Consider the following 22,449-nt stretch of genomic DNA (forward strand, 5'->3'; position numbering starts at 1 on the left):
CTCCCTGTTGTTGAAAGTGCCATCCCAACATTGAGGCTTTGTTGTGACCCACGTTATGATGGGCAGTACTGAAGTGGCACAGCCAGTCAAATCAGCAGGCATAAATCAAAGGTGGGTGATTTAGGTTTGTGACAACGGAATGTATCCAGGGGTTAGTGTAGGTTAAAGAAGCCATGGAGATAGAGAGAACGCCAGTACCCTTTTTTTGTGGTATTAGCCAACTTGTCACTTAGTCAGGACTGTTTGAGGTACATAGTGAATGTTATCTGTTGTATCATGATACACCATTGTATCACTGTATCTGTGCATGTAGCAGAAAGCCAGAGCACGTCAGCTGTGCATGTCAAAGCGGCAGTTTAGCTAATATCACGCTAGGCTGTGTGGAAATATTTGTTTGTCGTACACATCAACAGAAATGGCATTTCACAAGTTTCCTTTGATGTCAGTCACCAGCATTGTTGTATCTGCACACTATGGCTGGAAATTTGAAGTTACCTCAGCTGAAAATCAATCATCTTGAAATCAAAGACTGGCTTTGTCAGATTTTATCAACAAATGCTGTTAGGGATTTTTTTAACAGTCATGATATTTCTGTTTTGTATGTGACACAGCTCTTGTCGGTTTTGTTCTTTAATCTGTGATACGCTTGTAAAGCATCTTGTTCACACCAATGTTATATTGCGTTATTTAGGAAATGTATTTATGAAAGGATCAAACAGTTGTAAATGTACCTGCAGCCTGCCTTTTTCAGAGTTCGTGTTGACAACATTTTTTGAGAGGCTGCTATTGTCATATACCAAAACAAACATCACGTGAAACATCCATTGGTGACGTGCACATGCTGATGACAGTGTCTCCATTGTGCATGTTCCTATAGCATAACTGTACTGTCTGTTGTCAGCAACTAAAGAAACTACTAACATGCCCCTGTCTTGTCTCTGGCTGAGGAGTGATTGGGAGTAATGCTTGTGCCTTACTGAATACCAAGATCAGCTGGTGATATTCTGTGTTTATTGTGTGACCTGCCACAGTGGACTGATGGTTCTGGTCTAGACATCCATGTTGTTGACTATCAGTTTGACTGGTCCAGACATTCATACTATCACTCTCTAGTTTGGCTAGATGGAGCCAGATGACAATGTACACTTTACAATCATGTATAAACCTACTGCATCTTGTGCATGTTATTAACAGCTTCCTACATTCCTAAAGCCTGTTCAATCAATATGCATGCTGGAAACAGGTGACTAATGTGTTGGTTTTCAGTAGGTCCATGTGTTGTATATGCGTGAACCAGCATGTGCCAATGTTTACCATGTTGCCTTTGATAGGTCATTCCAGCTATTTCATCACTTAGTCCTGTGACCACTATCATTCCATTGGTGTTCGTCCTCACAGTATCAGCCATCAAGGATGCTATCGATGATTTCGTAAGTGACGTGGTTGGGCGAGACCGTTGCCAGCTTCCCTGCACAGCTTATTGCCTCTGTGTTGCACTGCCAGCCCTCTGCAATATCATAACATGTGCTTCGTGCTTTGCTTGCATCTGTCATGTACCCTCTGCACATTAAGCTGTTTTCATGGATTCATTTTGCCAATCACAAGAAAGTGGAGTGTGTTTCTGCTGTTTACAATGTATTCATTTAATCTTCTATTTTTAGGTTATGGCTTGACGTTACACTGCCTCATATGTCCGCCCGGTGCTATACATTGTGTCCTGGAATGGGATACTGTGGGGATTTCCTTCTGGGTTACACCATTTTTTTTAACATGATGACAGCTCAAGATTTGTTGAGCTGCATCATGACCTGAGGAGCATGTGGGAGTTACACTTCCGTTTTGTTTCTTTGTGTTTAGGTCCTGAAAAAGGCAAATCATGTTTTCTCACTTCCCTTTTGTATAGGGACAATTGGTTTTTTTCTAGATATGAAATATCTTATTAAAGACTTCAGTAAACCTGCACTGTGCCCTATGAAACATATACCTTTGTAATATCTACCATTTGCTATTCTTTAGAGCAATGATTTTGTGAAAATTGATTTACGTTCATTATGAAAAGTCTTGTGTGCATAACATATATACAGTCGAACCCGGTTTATCCAGATGTTTTGGTTTCACTAGAAAATCGTCTGGAAAGCGAGACATCCGGTGGACTGGATCAAACAAGCAAATCGTGAAAATTAAGTGATAGAAAAACATTTTCATGTATGCAAATCGTGAAAATTAAGTGATAGCAAAACATTTTCATGTACGCATATATATAAATCAACAGTCAATAGTAAAAACAGTGAATCATCATAACATATAAGTGTACCGATAACACATGGAAGGGAGAACGCTGGTTACCATTTGTCAGGTTGTCTCGGACATAATCATGTAGCATGTGGAGTTTCAGGTGGTGAGGTAGATAAAAACGTAAAACGATGACAAAAAGTCTCTATTTTGCCAATTGCATATTCTTTTTTTTAATTTTAAATGCCCTAAACATATGGAATCTCGTCCAACTTATGCTGTCTGCAGAAAGTAAACTTCCGGACAGGATCACATAACTTAGATCATGTGGCAGGCTGTTTTTAACTTGCATTATGACAGATAGCAGGGGTCGATTTATATGCAGTACAGTTACAGTGTATTTTACCTTAATCCTGCTTAACATGTGTATCCGTTACTGATAAGATGTTCTCACACCCGCCAAATCCTAATGAACAACCCAAATGACGCGCGTTCCTAGTGTTTTGATGGCTAATTAATCAATTCACATCAAATGCCTTTCAATAGATTAAGAATGAAATGACATAGTCATGCGGTAAATGGTATTGACATGAAACGTACACATGCATGTTGCACAGATGTTTCGTTCGGATAACTGGATCATTTTCAATGGAAATCTATGGGAATGATTTGAAAATTCACCGTCCAGGTCCGCTTGCGCGGGATCCGGTTAAGCGAGTACAATTAATGAACGTAAGTTTCGTTTCACATAAAAATCGTCAGGAAGGCAGGGTTTCCGGATATGTGGGGTCCGAGTAAACAGGGTTTGACTGTATATATATATAGACCAGACTTCACCTTTGTCCTAAGTATGGATTTAGAGTTCTGAAACCTCTCCTCTCGTACAATGCACCTCTGCAAGGTTATGATATTGTATTTAATATATTAAGTAGGTCCCTGTTTACTTCCACCTTAGGCACACAACCAGTGCTGTATCAAAGACTTGAACTTAAGTGAGACATGAATTTGTTCTTTTGTTGGGATTTCCAATTAATTCTTTCACTCCTTCTCTTTCAGCTGAGTTTATACATTAGCTGCAATCAGGCTAATCCACCATGCATCCTTGTTGCATATAGCTACTATTGTGACTAATCCTCAGGAAATACTGATATTCAGTCTAACTCCAGTCTCCTGGTAACAATGTTTCCTCTATATGATTCCAGTTCATAAACACTTTGGCTTTGAATTACTATGTACATTGTCAACAGTAACACCCACAGCTGGTCATAGCTTAACCCTACTTACAGACCCAGGGTTCATCTTCCTTGTAACAACAGTACACCACCTAACTACAGGAGAAAACAGAATGTTGGAAAGTGACAGATCCACAAAGCCCAATGCCCAAATATGAAAGACCAACTGGCTTACAGGCTTATTATAGAGCTACAGCAGCTTCCATAGTGACTACTGTGACTACTGTGTACACAAGCATAATTGGACTGCATATAGTTTGCATAGTGCATCAGCTGCAGTAATTTTTGTACAAAAAATATGTGGCCATACTGAAATAATACAGTGACACTCTGCTTTCGTAAGCAGTAAGATATCAAAGGTTCTGTGTGGAGAAAAGATGCAATGATTTGAGAGAATGTGACCTGTGACCTACCGTAAGTCATTGTGGAGACAAGACATTCCCGCTGATAGGACACCACCAAGTGACTGTAAGGCAGGTCTTTTTGATCATTTGGAAGTTAAAGGATCAGAAACAAAAGCGACCGATTAAGTAGGAAGTGGAATGTGTCTGTCCTATGGTGGCAGTAATGAAAACTTTGTCTGGCTGGAGAACCTGAGAGAACAGTCAGAATGGGGAGAATGTCACAATGATGGCTACCCTTAGCAACTTCTATTTTTGTTGATTCAAAGGATCTGGGATCAAGGAGTGAGAGAGATGTTGTGAAATAACAAGCATGGCAACATAGCGTATTGGTGCTGAGATTGAATTGGGGCTTATGAAACAAGGGCATCATGATGAACATTATCAAATAACTGACTGAGAATGATTGACATGTTTATGAAGAAACAAAAGAGTTATAACAACATCTAGGTTACATGATTTCATTGGAAATGTAGTAGTTTTTACTTCCAAAGTTTTGTTTATGCATCTTTCTTTGTGAAACAGCTCTGCATCCTCATTATCATCTGAGATAAGATGAAAGTTGCTTTATGCTTGTCTGTGTGCATCTCTCTCCTCCATGTTTGAAATCTTTCATCCTGCCAGAGAAGTTTATTTGCGACTGCAGAGTTTGGCTTCCCTTGTGTTGGTGACAGGCAGTTGCTATACAGTGTGGGATGTATATGTCTCTAGGTGATGCCCGTGGTCTCATCCCTCACTCCCCTCACTACAGTCATACCGCTCGTCGTTGTGCTTATAGTCACTGCCATCAAGGACGCTGTCGATGACTTTGTAAGTGCCCAGTGTCTGTAGTTGGAGTGAGGATGTCTGTTATATTACTCTACTCATTGTAGAGTAATTGAATTCATTTGTGATTCTTGGAATAGTTTTCTTGTAATGTTTAATTATTTAGTTAGGTTCATGTTTTAACAGCATTCCATTACATTATGTGGAAAATAAAGTAATTTCTAGATGTTATGATATCATATTTTTGTATATCATCTCATGGTAACTCATATTTTGAGATAAAAGTTTGGGATTCCTTTCATGGTAAATTGATATATATATACTCCATATGGTAATCCAAGTTCATTCAAAATTTTGTCAGTGCATATGAGATTATAGAAACTGTCTTGTATTTGGAAAAGTTTATTGTAACTTGAATCCTTGAATTCATTGCACAAGTGTCATATTCCCTCATGAACAAAGTAGGCCTGATAAGCTTTTCTATCCATCCAGCACAGCCTTGTACGCCATGCAGAGTTCTATCCCATTGGCTGATACTTGGAGTACTCAAGGGCTGATTCCAGTATCTCATGCCTTGTTTCCTTATCTGAATCTTCAAACACTGCAGAAACAACATCCTATGTAGCCTGTAAATGACCCTGCAATAAGCAATATTAGTGTGATATATATACTGCAGTACTCATCCCCGCAGTGCTAGAACAGCTGATAACTGATGGATATGCTCAATAGACAGATGACATTCATGCTTACAAAACATCATGCTAACTTGTGTAACAACACTTAGATCAGTAGCAGTCTTCACCCAGCCTCTATGCACCTGATCTGTCTTGTATGAATATGTAGTTTTTGACATTCCCTGATCTTGCTTTCATGAAACTCAGATGTAATGTCAAGCAGATGAAGATTTAGTTGCTTGAAATGTAAATGTCATAAGTCATGGTTACTGTCAGATAAGTCATAAGCTGCTCGCTAATGTTGAAAATATGATTTGGGATTTCTTTGAAACATTATCTTGATTCTGACAATACTAAACATATATATCATGTTCGTTCTGAGAGTTAAAGAAGCTGTATACCATTACTGATGTCTGAGGTAATTAACCTTGCTTGCCTGAAACCAAGAACATCGAACATGAATGTGATTTTCATGGTTGGTATGGACATGTACAACATGTTGAGATTCAGGTATTACAAGCAGGCCTAGTTGTGTCTGCTGGTGCAGCTGATGCAATCTATATGCTAATAGTTTGACCACATGGATGATGTTGGCTTTGTGTGGGGATACCAGGCCTCTTCAGCTCTAACAGAGTGACTTCCACTGCTAGAAAAGGAACTATGCCCGTTACTCAATATTGATTGTTATTTAATGAAAATTACTTTCACAGTTTATTCTCTCAGCCTGCTGACACCCCAGTCAGTGCTTGCATGAAAAGACATTATTTGATAAATTGATTTAGGATTGAGAAAAAATGGGTATTTTATGAGCAGCCTTGACTCATTTACAGTCATGAGATATTGAAACTTGTGTTATTCATACATTAATTTGTAATATTAATTTTGATGAAGGAAAATGTAAAGGAGAGTTGAATAATTTTTCTCTGTTTTTCATATTACACTATGAAAAAGTAAGGATATTGATTTCTGAACTGTCATTACTATAAATCAGTTTTGTGACATATTAGGCATTCCTGACCGGATTTGTTTCTGATATTCAATCATGGATTCTCGATGAAAAATGTATCTTCTGTAGAAACGTCATCGAAGCGACGCACAGGTAAACAACAGGAAGTCGGATGTATTGCGAGATGGCAAGATCGTATCAGCACGATGGCACACAGTTGTCGTTGGAGACATCATACGACTCAAAAACAATGACTTTGTTGCTGTAAGTATACTTTTTTAAGATTAATATAGCTGTAGCTTGCTTCTGAGGTTGACACGTTTCATCATCAAGTCCTGGATTATTGCATTGGACAGAAACGAAGACAGGCTTTTGATTACGCAGACACCAGTCAGTTTCAGTGTTCACAATGGTTTTTCAAAGTAACAGGACATTGGGTCCTGTAAGTTTCAGATGTCTGTCTGACCCACTGACAATTTACAGGACCCATAGAATAAAGTTAAACAAACATTTCAGATTTGACATTTCTTATAACTGGCATTGAAATTATTAACAGAAAATAACGTTATATGATAACAAACATAAGATTTATAAACAGCAAACAAGTGCCACATGCTACAAATAACGACTTCACCCAAGGACATTGTGGAATATTCTGTCAGACACAGGGGCTGGCGGGGTGGTGATTTCTATCTGACCATTGGCGAACCTGACAGATTTGTCAGAGGGTCAGATGCTATTCGTGAACTCTGCAGTTTTGGTGGCCTTGAGCTTATTTTCAAGGTCACTGCCACACTTTGGCCACTTTTCTGATTTTTGTTAATGTGATATTTCGTGAACTATTGTACCCAATATCTTCAAGTTTGGTGACAGCAGACACCATTCAGTTTTGGTGACCTTTGGGTAAATTTCAAGGTCACCACGACACTGGCCACTTTTCAGATTCTTGTTAACACGATATTTCATGAACTATTGTTTGGATTACGCAGACACCATTCAGTTTTGGTGACCTTTGGGTAAATTTCAAGGTCACCACGACACTGGCCACTTTTCAGATTCTTGTTAACACGATATTTCATGAACTATTGTACCCAACATCTTCAAAATAGGCAACAGCCTACATTGGGAGATTACGCAGACACCAGTCAGTTTTGGTGACTTTATTGAGTTTATTGGCAAGGTCACTATGACATTTTGAACACTCTTTAACATATCTCATGAACTGTTTTATTTGATGTCTTCGTTTTGGTGACAGTCTACAATTGGTGAGTCTGTTAGACGATTGTGCAAACACCAGCTGATTTCAATGACCTTGACCTAATTTTCAAAATGCCCACAACACTTTGTCCACTTTTCACTTATGTTAACACAGTTTTCCATTAAACTGGAAAACATTAGGTTGACAGCCTACATTGGGTGTCACCAGTTATGTCACACATCTTTTGTGTGTGCAAACAGTAAAGAGTAATGAATGTTATAACTATTTAATTCTTATTTAGCAGTGGGGGACATTGCCATGTTAGTGGCAAACACTTGTATTGTTTATGTTCGTTGTCTTAAATTTCTGTGGTTTTCACCTAAATGATAAACTTCTTAGTAGACTGTTCCAAAATAATGTATCTGAAAGTTCATATATATTTATGTGTTTTCAAAATCACAGAATATCAAGTTGTCTATCTTATAGCAGAAAATCTGACATAGTTTTATCCCTCATTCCAATGGAAATTATTGACTGTCTAAAGGAGGCAGCTGAACAAAGTTATTTCAGGAATATGTATTAACCTTAAAATAAACAAGAGCAGAGTTTACCTTGGACTTTTCCAAAAATGTCAAGAATATTGTATATATATCCTGGTTGAAATGTCTGGTGCCTATTAGTCATGATTATTATTATTATATTAGTACCATGATTAGCCGACAGACCAAGTATGGGAAGTACAATTGAATTGACCTTAATAGTGATGGCATCAGGATAACAGCTGATACTGTTATACTCTCATAACCAGCCATCTTTATCATTGAGGTATGAGAAACAAGTAACTTCATTAATCATTTGCTACTCGTAACTTGCAAGGATATAATGATAAAACATTAGCTGAATTTTTAAATGCAAACATACCAATAACAACATCATTTCAAGAGATGATACCCTCTTTCATACATATTTCGGAGTAAATCCTCCTGTGTAATCTTCTCACTTTTTGTCTAATGTGTAAAGTGTCAGGGCATTATTATGGATCACACTAACATCCCTCGTATAGACAAGCAGCTGTTTTACAGTTGTCGATAGTTGTACAGACACTGTGTAGTAGGATGACATTTACAGAGTTTCAGAATTCTTGTTGAGGTATGTGAGGGTTCTGATTGAATATTCTGCTCAACATGAAACAACTTGAAATGATAGCTTTATGCAGGAAAGGTCTAAATTTTGTCCAAACATATACACAGGAACTATCAATGAAAAACTGACATATTAAAACTTCAAGGTGAATTGTAATTGTTGTTGTTACCAGAAATTGTAATTGTTGTTACCAGATCCAACAGCACAGAAACATTTAGTGTCTGCAAACAAGAAGTCTTTATCAGATCCAACAGCACAAAAACATTTAATGTCTGCAAACAAGAAGTCTTTGCCAGATCCAACAGCACAAAAACATTTAGTGTCTGCAAACAAGAAGTCTTTCTCAGATCCAACAGCACAAAAACATTTAATGTCTGCAAACAAGAAGTCTTTGCCAGATCCAACAGCACAAAAACATTTAGTGTCTGCAAACAAGAAGTCTTTATCAGATCCAACAGTACAAAAACATTTAGTGTCTGCAAACAAGAAGTCTTTGCCAGATCCAACAGCACAAAAACATTTAGTGTTTGCAAACAAGAAGTCTTTGCCAGATCCAACAGCACAAAAACATTTAGTGTCTGCAAACAAGAAGTCTTTGCCAGATCCAACAGCACAAAAACATTTAGTGTTTGCAAACAAGAAGTCTTTGCCAGATCCAACAGCACAAAAACATTTAGTGTCTGCAAACAAGAAGTCTTTGCCAGATCCAACAGCACAAAAACATTTAGTGTCTGCAAACAAGAAGTCTTTATCAGATCCAACAGCACCAAAACATTTAGTGTTTGCAAACAGGAAGTCTTTGCCAGATCCAACAGCACAGAAACATTTAGTGTCTGCAAACAAGAAGTCTTTACCAGATCCGACAGCACAAAAACATTTAGTATCTGGAAACAAGAAGTCTTTACCAGATCCAACAGCACAAAAACATTTTGTGTCTGCAGACAACAAGTCTTTCCCTCTGCCAATCAAACCAAAACTGGCTGTGTCAGTGATTCCCAACAATACTGATGATTTCAGGCCAAACATATTTCACATTAGTAACCCTATCCACAAAGACCCTCAAAACCAACATTTGCTTGGTTTGGGACAGGATACGAATGAAGCAATGCTGAAAAGCTTTCCTGTCTATAAACAAATAACTCCAGGGGTTTGGATGCTGACCAGGATATTATAGTTTCTCTGTACTAAACCCACAGACCACGATATTTTAGTGCCTCTGTATTAAACCCACAGACCAGGATATTGTAGCGCTTCTGTAGTAAACCCACAGACCAGGATATTGCTCATCTCTGTACTAAACCCACAGACCAGGATATCGCAGCATCTCTGTAGTAAATCCACAAACCAGGATATTGCTCATCTCTGTAGTAAACCCACAGACGAGGATATTGTAGCGCTCATGTAGTAGACCCAGAACCTAGGATATTGTAGCTTCTCTGTAGTACACCCACAAACTGGGATATTGTAGCTTCTCTGTAGTAAATCCACAGACCAGGATATTGTAGCTTCTCTGTAGTAAACACACAGACCAGGATATTGCTCATCTCTGTAATAAACCCACAGACCAGGATATTGTAGCTTCTCTGTAGTAAACCCACAGACCAGGATATTGTAGCTTCTCTGTAGTAAACCCACAAACCATGATATTGCTCATCTCTATAGTAAACCCACAGACCAGGATATTGTAGCACTTCTGTAGTAGACTCACAGACCAGGATGTTGTAGCTTCTCTGTAGTAAATCCACAGACCATTATATTGTAGCATGTCTGTAGTAAACCCACAGACCAGGATGTTGTAGCTTCTCTGTAGTAAACCCACAGACCAGGATATTATATCATCTCTGTAGTAAACCCACAGACCAGGATATTGCTCATCTCTGTAGCAAACCCATGTACCAGGATATTGTTGCATCCCATTATAGAACCATGGACAAGCATCCCTGTAGTAAACCCATTGGTTAGGATGCAGGAGTGTCTCTAACTTACAGACCAGGATGTTGCTTCCAATGATGAATCACTTACACTGTTGTCTCCTTGTGTTTCAGGCTGACTTGTTGTTGCTGTCCTCTAGTGAACCCAACAGTTTATGCTACATTGAAACTGCAGAGTTGGATGGGTAAGCTAATGTACACCATGCTGAAACATATGGAGAGACATTCGTTCTGTCCGCTATTGCTTGAAAGTTTACTCGAATGTAGACTGAGTAAACAGGTGGCCGAAATCATGTTGACATTCTCCCATTCACGAAGTGAACATCTTCTTGTGTATACTTGACAGTGTAAAGTGTTGTTAAGCATGAGTGACTCTGAGATTCCAGCACGTAGCAGCCATTGTTACAGATAAATAAGGGCATGATGGAAGATTTGAGCTGAAAGAATTGAAAAAGATTGAGATATCCTCACTGCAGCTATGTTGCTTTATTAGCAGAATCATTTGCTCATGCATTACCTTTGACAGGTGAGTTTCCATATCACTGTATTATGTACGATTGTGTTCCAGAGAGACCAATCTTAAAGTGAAGCAGGCCTTGCCAGAGACTGCAGTCATGGGAGATGATCATGCCAAGATGGCTGAGTTTAATGGTGAGTAGTCACACTGTTAATGTCCCAACACCTTACACACCTTATCCAAGCACATACTTACCTTTGTGATACCTGCCCCCTCCTCTCACAAACTTCTCTCCGATATTCCTACCCTGTCATATGATACAATGACTGCAGCCTTTTCCTCAACTACCTCCTGATTGACACAATCACTGGATTATCTGGTTCAGACTTGAGTACTTATGGGCTGCTGTTATATAGCAGGAATAGTGTAGATTAACAAAACAAAATAAGGTTTACAAGTACTGGTTTGATGATATTGATTGTGACAACCAGTTGAAGAATGTGGGCTGGAGAAGGACCAGATCAATTACAAGGCCAGCTGTAGAGATTGATGTTTTGGGATGTTTTTAAGGCCACCACACCCGGGGACGCACATCTGTGCCTGCTGGTATAGATTGGATGATTGATGCAGATGGTTTCAAATAACAGGTGTTTGTACACACATTTCACTTAACTGTAAAAGCAAGTTTCATACATTGGATAAATATTACAGTTTTTTGTCATAGTTGAAGTCATATGTGAAGTATTTGAGGGAATATATCTCGCTGTGATTTTTTTTTCGTACCTGAAATGAAGGGTTGGCGTGGGGGGTGCTTATGCGTGGGCTGGGAGATCACACAGTTTTCCCCAACTGGTTATGTCAACCATGGCTGATAACCAGTGATGTTTTTTCAAGCATTGTATAAGAAAATAATGTGATATGTGTGAACTGACAGATATGCAGATTGACTAGTAATATATAGTTTGTCGTACAGACCCTGAAACAAACATATCCAAGAAAGTCCATGCAAGTCTAGAATATGTTGAGTTGAGAAAGTGAAGAAAGTCACTTATGAACTGTTTTTTCTGTAAAATATGTTTATTTCAGAGACTTTTCATTGTAGTTGTACACCAATAACCACTTTTTGTGTGTATGTCCTTGCAAGGTGATGGCAAGGCTATTTTTTAAACTTGTCCTTTCTCACTTTATGCACTTTCTATTGATCTCATGACCCTGGAGTCCAGAAACAAACTCTTTTAACACCTTGCCCAAACAAACCCATTTTCTATCTATTGTTTAAGAAGTCCTCAAGCTCATGCAAAGCTGGCGCTTGCTCTGGTCGACCATAGGACTCCTATCAGTTCACATCTGAAGATGTAATTTCTTTGAGGAGTAAAATGAAGACTAAAGACCTATAGAGATGTTCAAACTTTGTATGCCCTTCATGTCTTTCTTTGTACCTCTACAGCTGACATAATCAGCGAGGCCCCTAATATACGTTTGAGCAAGTTCGAGGGAAAGTTGACATGGAAAGGAGAGAGCTACTCCCTGGACAACGACAAGGTGGTGTTGAGGGGATGCGTCTTGCGGAACACCCAGTGGTGCTATGGGCTTGTCATCTTTGCTGGCCATGACTCCAAACTGATGATGAACAGTGGCAAGACAGTGTTCAAGAGAACCCACATCGATCGCCTCATGAATGTCCTCATCGTTGGTGTGAGTTCTAGCCTGTAACATGTATTGGTATTAGGACACCTGGCTTGCAAGGGCTAACTGGGGATTGGCTGGACATAGTATTTTGCTGAAGAAACACCAGGATGTTATTTGATCCATCCTCATTCACCAAAGGTGTTTTCACAATGTAAAAAAGGTACTGACAGACTACTTTCCCACTCCTGGGAAAAAATCCTTGGAATCCCAAGCCAAATAGGTTAACTGAAGGTGCTCATCTTTAGGACCTGTTACTTTGAACATCCAGCAAACAAGTGGATAGGCCAGTTAGGCCCATGCACAGATATACACAGAGACATATTCTGGTGGGCAAATCAAACTGTTGATTCACTTTGTGCGCTGATTGATGCTGATTTAGTCATTACCTGTCTCAATCTTTAAGATCATCTTTTACTGTGTCAGTGGCTTCTGGGTCTCTGCTAGTTTGGCCCGACTTTGTGACGGTTCATAATAATCTAATGAATTCATACAAAGTAAAAATCAGTACTTATGTCAGCAATATAAGCGCATGAGCTGTCTTCATTCTTCTGAGTGATGCCAGACAGGAACTAGTCTAGGACTGTACACTGAGGCCTGGACACATTGCTGGGTCTGTAGGAGAGGGGCTGTGCTGACCAGTGTTCTTGTCCCTACAGATATTCCTGTTCCTCCTGACCATGTGCCTGGTCACCACTATTGCTTGTGGAGTCTGGGAGAGTGTGGTTGGCTTCGACTTCCAGCTATATCTGCCTTGGGAGAGCTTTGTGAATACCTCAAAGGAACGGGGCTCTGCAACTATTGCAGTGTTGGTGTTTCTGTCTTACCTCATCATCCTCAACACTGTTGTACCAATCTCTCTGTATGTCAGGTGAGTAACTTGTCATACCAAAATCTCTGTGTTTTGGGTGAGTAACTTGTCATACCAGTCTCCCTGTATGTCAGGTGAGTAGCTTGTCAGACCAATCTCACCGCATGTTAGGTGAGTAGGCTGTCAGACCAGTCTCTCTGTATATCAGGTGAGTAGGCTGTAATGTATAGCTCTCTGTATGTCAGGTGAGTAGCTTGTCAGACCAATCTCACTGTGTGTTAGGTGAGAAGGTTGTTAGACCAGTCTCTCTGTATGTCAGGTGAGTAGCTTGTCAGATCAATCTCACTGTGTTAGGTGAGTAGGTTGTCAGACCAGTCTCTCTGTATGTCAGGTGAGTAGGTTGTCATGCAAATCTCTCTGTATGCCAGGTGAGTAGCATGTGAGACCAATCTCTCTGTATGCCAGGTGAGTAGCTTGTGAGACCAATCTCCCTGTATGTCAGGTGAGTAGCTGTCATACCAGTCTCTCTCTGTGTCATGCACGTAGCTTGTACCTGTCTTCTGATCATTTTGCTTCTAGAAGCAGTCTACAGTTCACAGTCATACCTGTGCCAGTTACTTGTTTCTAGGGTCCTAGAGAAATGAGAGCATCGCTTAAGTAATGGAATGGAGTCGATAGTTTTGTTCTCTAAAGATTTACGTAAAATTACTGAAATAGACATTATAGTTTTTGTCAAGATTTTGGTATACAATGACTATTATTGTCATTCCTCAGGATGCATTCTATACTTGTTCTGCATGCTTTCTATACATTCATGCTGATTGGATGCATGTTTTTGCAATGCCTATAATCCTGTTTTATAATGTTTTCAAATTACATTGAATGACTTGATGCATGCTTACAGTGTGGAGATAATCCGTCTAGTCAATAGTTTGTGGATCAACTGGGATGTCAAGATGTACTTTGACAAGAAGGACACACCTGCAAAAGCCCGGACCACCACCCTTAATGAAGAGCTAGGACAGATTGAATACATTTTCTCTGACAAGACGGGAACTCTGACACAGGTGTTTTTTCTGAAGTTACATTGCCATTTCTTAGTAACTGAAAGAAGAATGTATTAAGAAAGTTTTTAGAGTATTAGAATTATTTGAAGTTGGTTCTGGAAAAATTGTTCCTCTCACATTGTCATGCCATGGGAAATCGCCACAGTTCGTTATGTTGTAAACTAGCAAAATTCAGTGCAGAAAGAAAATGTGTTCATCTTACATATCCTTGTGTTATGGAATTGCAGGTGCTTTAGGAACATTCTGGACTTTCTCGAATAATCAAACACTTGTACTAACTTATAAAAGACAACTTTACAATAAAGACTTGCACAACACCTTCACACAACACACCCTGTGACTGCCCACCTGGCTCCCAGCACCTTCACATAACACACCCTGTGACTGCCCACCTGGCTCCCAGCACCTTCACACAATACACCCTGTGACTGCCCACCAGGCTCCCAGCACCTTCACATAACACACCCTGTGACTGCCCATCTGGCTCCCAGCACCTTCACACAACACACCCTGTGACTGCCCATCTGGCTCCCAGCACCTTCACACAACACACCCTGTGACTGCCCACCTGGCTCCCAGCACCTTCACACAATACACCCTGTGACTGCCCACCTGGCTCCCAGCACCTTCAGACAACGCACCCTGTGACTGCCCACCTGGCTCCCAGCACCTTCACACAACACACCCTGTGACTGCCCATCTGGCTCCCAGCACCTTCACACAATACACCCTGTGACTGCCCACCAGGCTCCCAGCACCTTCACATAACACACCCTGTGACTGCCCATCTGGCTCCCAGCACCTTCACACAACACACCCTGTGACTGCCCATCTGGCTCCCAGCACCTTCACACAACACACCCTGTGACTGCCCACCTGGCTCCCAGCACCTTCACACAATACACCCTGTGACTGCCCACCTGGCTCCCAGCACCTTCAGACAACGCACCCTGTGACTGCCCACCTGGCTCCCAGCACCTTCACACAACACACCCTGTGACTGCCCATCTGGCTCCCAGCACCTTCACACAATACACCCTGTGACTGCCCACCAGGCTCCCAGCACCTTCACATAACACACCCTGTGACTGCCCATCTGGCTCCCAGCACCTTCACACAACACACCCTGTGACTGCCCATCTGGCTCCCAGCACCTTCACACAACACATCCTGTGACTGCCCCCAGGCACCTGGCTCCTAGCACCTTCACACAACACACCCTGTGACTGCCCACCTGACATGTGTTCGTACTGCTCATCGTCCTTTGGCACCCATGTAAGAGACAGCATGATTTTACTACAATCATAATTTACAGCTGTTTATATTTTAACCTTTTGCTGATCTATACTTAATGATCCATTGTGTAACATGTTGTGGTGGCGACTGCGCAGTTTGATACATCATGGTAAACCTAATGATATTCATCTATATTCATGCACTTGCCGACTTTCTTCTCTGGCTAGGGTGTAGAACATGTGTCACATTCACCAGTGTGAAGTCCATTGTCTGTCTTGATATGCCTACACATGCATGTTCTTTGGTGATAATCAACATGCACAATTATATGAAGATAAAGATAATATGCACAATTGTATTGAGATAATTAACATGCACTAATGTTTGAATTTAATCAACATGTGCATGTACTATTAAGATATGAATAAATCAACATCTGCAAGTTGTATAGAGATATTAATAGTTGCTTGATGTATAAACATTTATTATATAATGTGCGCACCGGTGAAGGTCCTGTTGTAGAATAGGTCTTCAGCAACCCATGTTTGCCATAAAAGGCGACTATGCCCAATTGCGCAGATCGATGCTCATGTTGTTGATCACTGGATTGTCTGGTCCAGACTTGATTATTTACAGACCGCCGCCATATAGCTGGAATATTGCTGAGTGCAACATAAAACTAAACTCACTCACTCACTATATTGTGCGCTATATGAAGCCATACATGTTAGTTGAAGAGGTTTAACTTGTTTGTTTTGTTTCAGAACATCATGACATTTAACAAGGCATCTATAGGTGGGAAATGTTATGGCGACCCTCTGGATGAGGAAGGGAACCCACAAGACATCACAGAGGTGTGTGTGTAAAGTAGGCAGTAGTAGATAGGTTTGCCAAGGGAGATAATCGGGAACAGTTCATGCTCTCATTGCTCATCTGACCCTGGTCATGAGGCCTTGTTAAATGGCACACTGGTAATATATCTGCTTTGTGTCAGTCCAATCCTGCAGTGTACATCATGAGCATCTATTCACACTGTTGGGATATGTTAACATGAAGTCATTCTTGCTAGCAAACATGAAACTTGTCTCATTTTCAACAGTCATTGGCTGCAGGTGCCAACATTTCTACCCAAAATATGTTATGATTGCTATCCTCCTGATATGCTGGTAATCCTTCTGATATGCTTCTGATAGCATGTTGAGTTGTGTAATAATAATGATTTTTGAAATCATTATAAGCATAAAATGTAAATTTTATCCTAAAAATTCCCTAATATGAGATTATGTTTAACCTGTATCATTGAATTGCCCTGTAGATAAGTGTTCCTGGATGCTGAAGCCCAGGAAATCTGTTCTGACATGGGTAACATACGAAGAGATTTGTTCACATTGCTGTTATTTGATTAGACAAATACATGTTTCAAGAGCAAAGCTTACAAATGTTCTTAGAACATGTCAAGGACGTCTGCACTTATCATTGTGTACTTGTTTGATTGTTGAAATGTTTTCTGTGATGTTTGGTGACATGCAATCTGTTCCACTATTCCAGAGAACTCCGAAAGTTGATTTCAGTGAAAATGAGTATGCAGAGAAGTCATTTGATTTTTACGACCAGCGTCTGCTGGAGCACTCTAAGGGAGGCAACCGCCAGGTGGAGGAGTTCTTCAGGCTGCTCAGTCTCTGTCATACTGTCATGCCAGAAACCAAGGAAAATGGTGAGTACAGCACCTTGTGTAATCATGCAGAACCCTACACCAGTTTAACCAAAGAGAGCCAGGACCTAGATATTTTAAGCTCTCTTAGCTTAAGTACCATTCATGAATGTTAACTTACGACTATCTTAGCACTAAGAGTTCTTTAGAAATCTAGGTCCAGGAAGGGAATTTGTCTCCACAGGCTTCTTTTTGGGGGGGTTGAGTTAAACAGCAGTCAGATGGTTAGAGTGATAGTGTAGATTAACACATCATCACAGAAGTAATGTTAGCGTATTTCATATATATTTCCACTGAATATGAATGAAGCTAGATGAAGCCCAAACTTAGCTTGGTTTCAGGGATGATGCAGTCCAGACTACCACACTAAGTGACACGACAGCTTGTGTCGTCCTCCTTCCAATACATGAATCTTTGCTTGTTATAAACAATTATGCTGGCCCAGTACTGTTTCGCATTGTTTCTCACGTCCATTTTGATGAGACTCACTCTTCTACAACGCTAGGGTATACTGATCTGGACCCCTTCCAATATTAGTTACATAGTTAGTTAAAGGTGTGTATGGGACCATAAGGACTTTGTAGGACTTACACATCAGGAAGTACAGGATTTACCACGGTCTCATACAGTCCCATCAAAACACTATGTGATGAAAATCATTACCCTAAAGATCTTCTAATTTAGTTTATCTGTAAACAACAACATTCCACATTTGACAGAATGAGATGCAGAATGTTTCACCATGATATTTTCTGAATAGTCATAAAGGGATTAACTCGAAATGGCTCGGTTTAGGATAAAAATGATCAAATGTAACGTTTTGTTTAAAGACAAGTGAAATACAGAAACATTTATTTTTGGATACATTTATTGACACAAACAAATAAGAAATTGTGGCAACAATTTTATTACCTTGTTTATACTCATAATTTTATACCTAACTAAAATTTAGTGGTCAGCTGTTTGGCAGCCACATTTCATCTTAGGTCAAGGTCATTAGTACAACCTGTGTAGTGTGTCATATGACTGATTAGACACACAAATCCACCTACATGGTTTCGTATGCATTTTCTATTAACCAGTTAGAATTTGACAAATTTATCTTAGGGTAACAATGCGTCATGTATGTTTGTCTGTGAGTGTGTAATCTGAGAATATGAAACCTTGGTTTGTTGCAGGCAACCTGGAGTATCAGGCTCAGTCTCCTGATGAAGGAGCTCTTGTGTCAGCTGCCCGGAACTTCGGTTACGTGTTCAAGGTCAGTACACCTGTAGCAGACGGCAGGATCATCTTGTCAGTTATCATTGTCACATTAACACATTTGATGCTAATTGTTTCAGTATTGGTTCTCAGTTTCCACCAACCCTGGATATATGTGTGTGTGTCACCCCTGAATGTTGTCATATTATAGGTTAATGGTAATGGTAAGTTTAAGGAACTTATATGGACAAGACATCTGCTTGAATAGAGAGTTTGACAGTTTTTAATTGGTAGAATATATGTGCAGGTATGACAAAAACTAGATTTTGTAATTTCCACCAAAGTGCCTGTAAATATAGAGTGGGTTAAGTCTGAAGATGCTAGGCTAGATAATAATGATGCATACAGCCTACAACAGGTGATAGTTCTTCAGGTTGTGCAACTTTTCTGTTTGTAGTCTCGGACACCAAACACCATCACAATAGAAGTCCAGGGTAAACAGGAAGTGTATGATTTGCTGTGCATTCTGGACTTCAACAATGTCCGCAAAAGGATGTCGGTAAGAACATCACTGTACTAGATACATTACTGTTAGGATTTTGAAGTATCCAATAATTCTAGTCTGTAAGAAAATGCCAAGGAAATGTTAAGGTAACAAAATAATATAATATTGGTTCCAACACATCTGTGTATTTCTGTAAGCTAATTGTTAGTAAGGTATTGCAGTTGCTTTGTCCATGTGATGAGGATGTCTTTTGTCCAGGTGATCGTGAAGAAGGATGGTGTCATCATGCTGTACTGTAAGGGAGCTGACTCTGTCATATTTGAGCGCTTGGACGGATCGTGTGCAGAACTGAAGGAAATTACATCGCATCACCTTAATGTAAGTTCTCTTTGTCAAGAAATTAAGTTGCAGGGGATCGGTTAGTTAGCATCTGTTACAGGGGACCAGTTAGTTAGTATCTGTTACTGGGGATTGGTTAGTTAGCCTCTGTTACAGGGCTTTGGTTAGTTAGCCTCTGTTGCAGGGGATTAGTTAGTGTCTTACATGGGATCAGTTAATTACCCTCTGTTAAAGAGTATTGGTTGCTTAGTCTCTGTTAGTGGGGATTAGTTACTATCTGTTACAGGGGATTAGTTCCCATCTGTTACAGGGGTCTGGTTAGCCTCTGTGACTGGGGATTGGTTGGTTAGCCTCTGTTAGTGGGGATGAGTTAGTAGGGTCTGTTACTGGGCATTTGTAAGTTAGTCCATCTGACTGGGCAAGTTAGTCCATCTGACTGGGCATTGGTTGGTTAGCAAATGTGAGTGGGCATTGGTTGGTTAGCAGTTGTGACTGGGCATTGGTTGGTTAGCTGATGTGACTGGGCATTGGTTGGTTTGCTGATGTGACTGGGCATTGATTGTTTTGCTGATGTGATTGGGCATTGGTTGGTCAGTCGATATGACTGGGCATTGGTTGGTTAACAGATGTGACTGGGGATCAGGTGGCTAACCTATATAACTTTACTGATATGATGACCATTTTACAGCCACATGGATGATTCCTAATGCATTCTATCATTGGCCATAGTATTGTAATGCTGCTTTGATATTGTTGAATATGTTTGATGGTGTTGCAGTTACCTCATCATGCTGAGTTTTTTCTTTTCTAGGAGTTTGCTCAGGTAGGCTTAAGGACACTGTGTTGTGCCTCCAAGGTGATAGATGAAAACTTTTATATTGAATGGAGGAAAAGATATCATGAAGCCAGGTGAGACAGTAAGATTCAGTCTGTCTGTCTGTCTGTCTGTCTGTCTGTCTGTCTGTCTGTCTGTCTGTCTGTCTGTCTGTCTGTCTGTGTGAAAATATGTTTGTATCTGCATCTTTGTGTGGGTCTGTCTATGAGTCTGCATGCATGCCTGTGGAATGTGTGAAAGTGTGTAAGCATGTCTTAGTGTCTGTTTGTCTGATCACCTGCCTGTGTCTCAGGACACACCTCTGAATCATTTTCCCACAAAGCCAACCATTACACACTGATACATAGATACCTTTCCAGACAAATATTGATGGGTTGGGCTGAAGCATGCCAACAACATTTATCTCGGCCATAGTTGATGTAGTAGCTTTGGCAGTTACAACCATACAGTTGCTAAAATGGCAATTTTGATCAAGAGCCAAATGTTATTTTGAATGCTGTCTGTTGTAGTTGGTACCAGGTGTCATTTATCAATGTGACGTACAGATTTTATCTTGAACAGAGATTTTTCTGGGTTACACCTTCTTGTTTTATTCAATATTTGTTTTTATTCTTGTAACCAGTTTTCATGAATAGCATCTGACCCTCTGACAAATCTGGCAGGTTCGCCAATGGTCAGATAGAAATCACCACCCCGCCAGCCCCTGTGTCTGACAGAATATTCCACAATGTCCTTGGGTGAAGTCGTTATTTGTAGCATCTGACACTTGTTTGCAGTTTAGTAATCTTATGTTTGTTATCACATAATGTTATTATCTGTTAATAATTTCAATGCCAGTTATAAGAAATGTCAAATCTGAAATGTTTGTTTAACTTTCTTCTGTGGGTCCTGTGAATTTTCAGTGGGTCAGACAGACATCTGAAACTTACAGGACCCAATGTCCTGTTACTTTGAAAAACCATTGTGAACACTGAAACTGACTGGTGTCTGAGTAATCAAAAGCCTGTCTTCGTTTCTGTCCAATGCAATAATCCAGGACTTGATGATGAAACATGTCAACCTCAGAAGCAAGCTACAGCTATATTAATCTTAAAAAAGTATACTTACAGCAACAAAGTCATTGTTTTTGAGTCGTATGATGTCTCCAATGATTCAATCTCCAATTTCAATGTCAATTATAAGAAATGTCAAATCTGAAATGCTTGTTTAACTTTATTCTGTGGGTCTTGCGAATTTGCAGTGGGTCAGACAGACATCTGAAACGTACAGGACCTAATGTCCTGTTACTTTGAAAAACCATCGTGAACACTGTGTAACCCGTAAAAATCTCTATGTTCATCTTATAGCATCTTCTGAAATGTCAATCAAGCATCTAGATTGTATCTTGGCATATCCATCAATTCATCAATTTTTCATGGGCGTTCTTTGATGCGAAACCCTCTCGACACAATACACATAAGTTTTGTTTTGAGTATCACCATGTTGTTTCATTTTCAGTACAACCTTAGAAAACAGAGATGATAAGATGGATGCAGTATTTGAGGAGATTGAACAGAACCTGAGTCTTATTGGTGCCTCAGCCATTGAGGACAAACTGCAGGATGGTGTACCAGAGACAATAGCCAACCTGGCCCTGGCTGGCATCAAGATCTGGGTCCTCACTGGGGACAAACAGGGTATGTCCTCCTACTTCACAGTGCTTGTAACAAGGAGACATAGATGACAACTTATGTGTATGTACTTCACAGTGTGTTTTGTGAGGCTATGGGATCCTCAGGAGTGACTGGTCTAATTGTCATTTGTATTATTCATATCCAGTAATAGCAGTCAGCTGGATCAAAATGCTTCACAAATGGTTATTATTGTTACTACAGTCAAACCCCATTGTCTCGAACTTGGTTGAGACGAATTCTCGGATGTGTCGAACTGACATCTCAGTCCCTGCCGATTTCCTTATATTTATCATTAGTTTTACCCTGATGTGTCGAACTACATGTGTCGAATTCCCGGTTGTGTCGAACTCATTTTAGGGTCCCCAAAGGCTCTAACAAGTACAAATTTACCCTTTTGTCTCGAACTG

The 22,449-nt window shown here is 40.1% G+C and overlaps 1 protein-coding gene across 4 annotated transcripts in view; it reads left to right on the forward strand.

The window, feature by feature from the left end:
* Positions 1–22,449, forward strand: part of LOC137278637 (phospholipid-transporting ATPase ID-like) — an 81,623-nt gene that overhangs the window by 53,408 nt on the left and 5,766 nt on the right. For 3 of the 4 annotated variants that reach the window (XM_067811120.1, XM_067811122.1, XM_067811121.1), the window contains exons 6-19: positions 1,332–1,430; positions 6,380–6,514; positions 10,637–10,707; positions 11,091–11,173; positions 12,427–12,674; positions 13,325–13,536; positions 14,381–14,543; positions 16,544–16,633; positions 17,328–17,493; positions 18,669–18,748; positions 19,148–19,249; positions 19,454–19,573; positions 20,346–20,443; positions 21,867–22,045. In XM_067811120.1, the coding sequence (XP_067667221.1) occupies positions 1,332–1,430; positions 6,380–6,514; positions 10,637–10,707; positions 11,091–11,173; positions 12,427–12,674; positions 13,325–13,536; positions 14,381–14,543; positions 16,544–16,633; positions 17,328–17,493; positions 18,669–18,748; positions 19,148–19,249; positions 19,454–19,573; positions 20,346–20,443; positions 21,867–22,045 (1,846 nt within the window). Of the gene's footprint in view, positions 1–1,331; positions 1,431–4,576; positions 4,676–6,379; positions 6,515–10,636; positions 10,708–11,090; positions 11,174–12,426; positions 12,675–13,324; positions 13,537–14,380; positions 14,544–16,543; positions 16,634–17,327; positions 17,494–18,668; positions 18,749–19,147; positions 19,250–19,453; positions 19,574–20,345; positions 20,444–21,866; positions 22,046–22,449 lie in introns of all 4 variants that reach the window. The other variant, XM_067811123.1, reaches the window with a different exon arrangement.

This window comes from Haliotis asinina, chromosome 3 (genome assembly GCF_037392515.1).
Source record: "Haliotis asinina isolate JCU_RB_2024 chromosome 3, JCU_Hal_asi_v2, whole genome shotgun sequence".
Lineage (NCBI taxonomy): Eukaryota > Metazoa > Mollusca > Gastropoda > Lepetellida > Haliotidae > Haliotis > Haliotis asinina.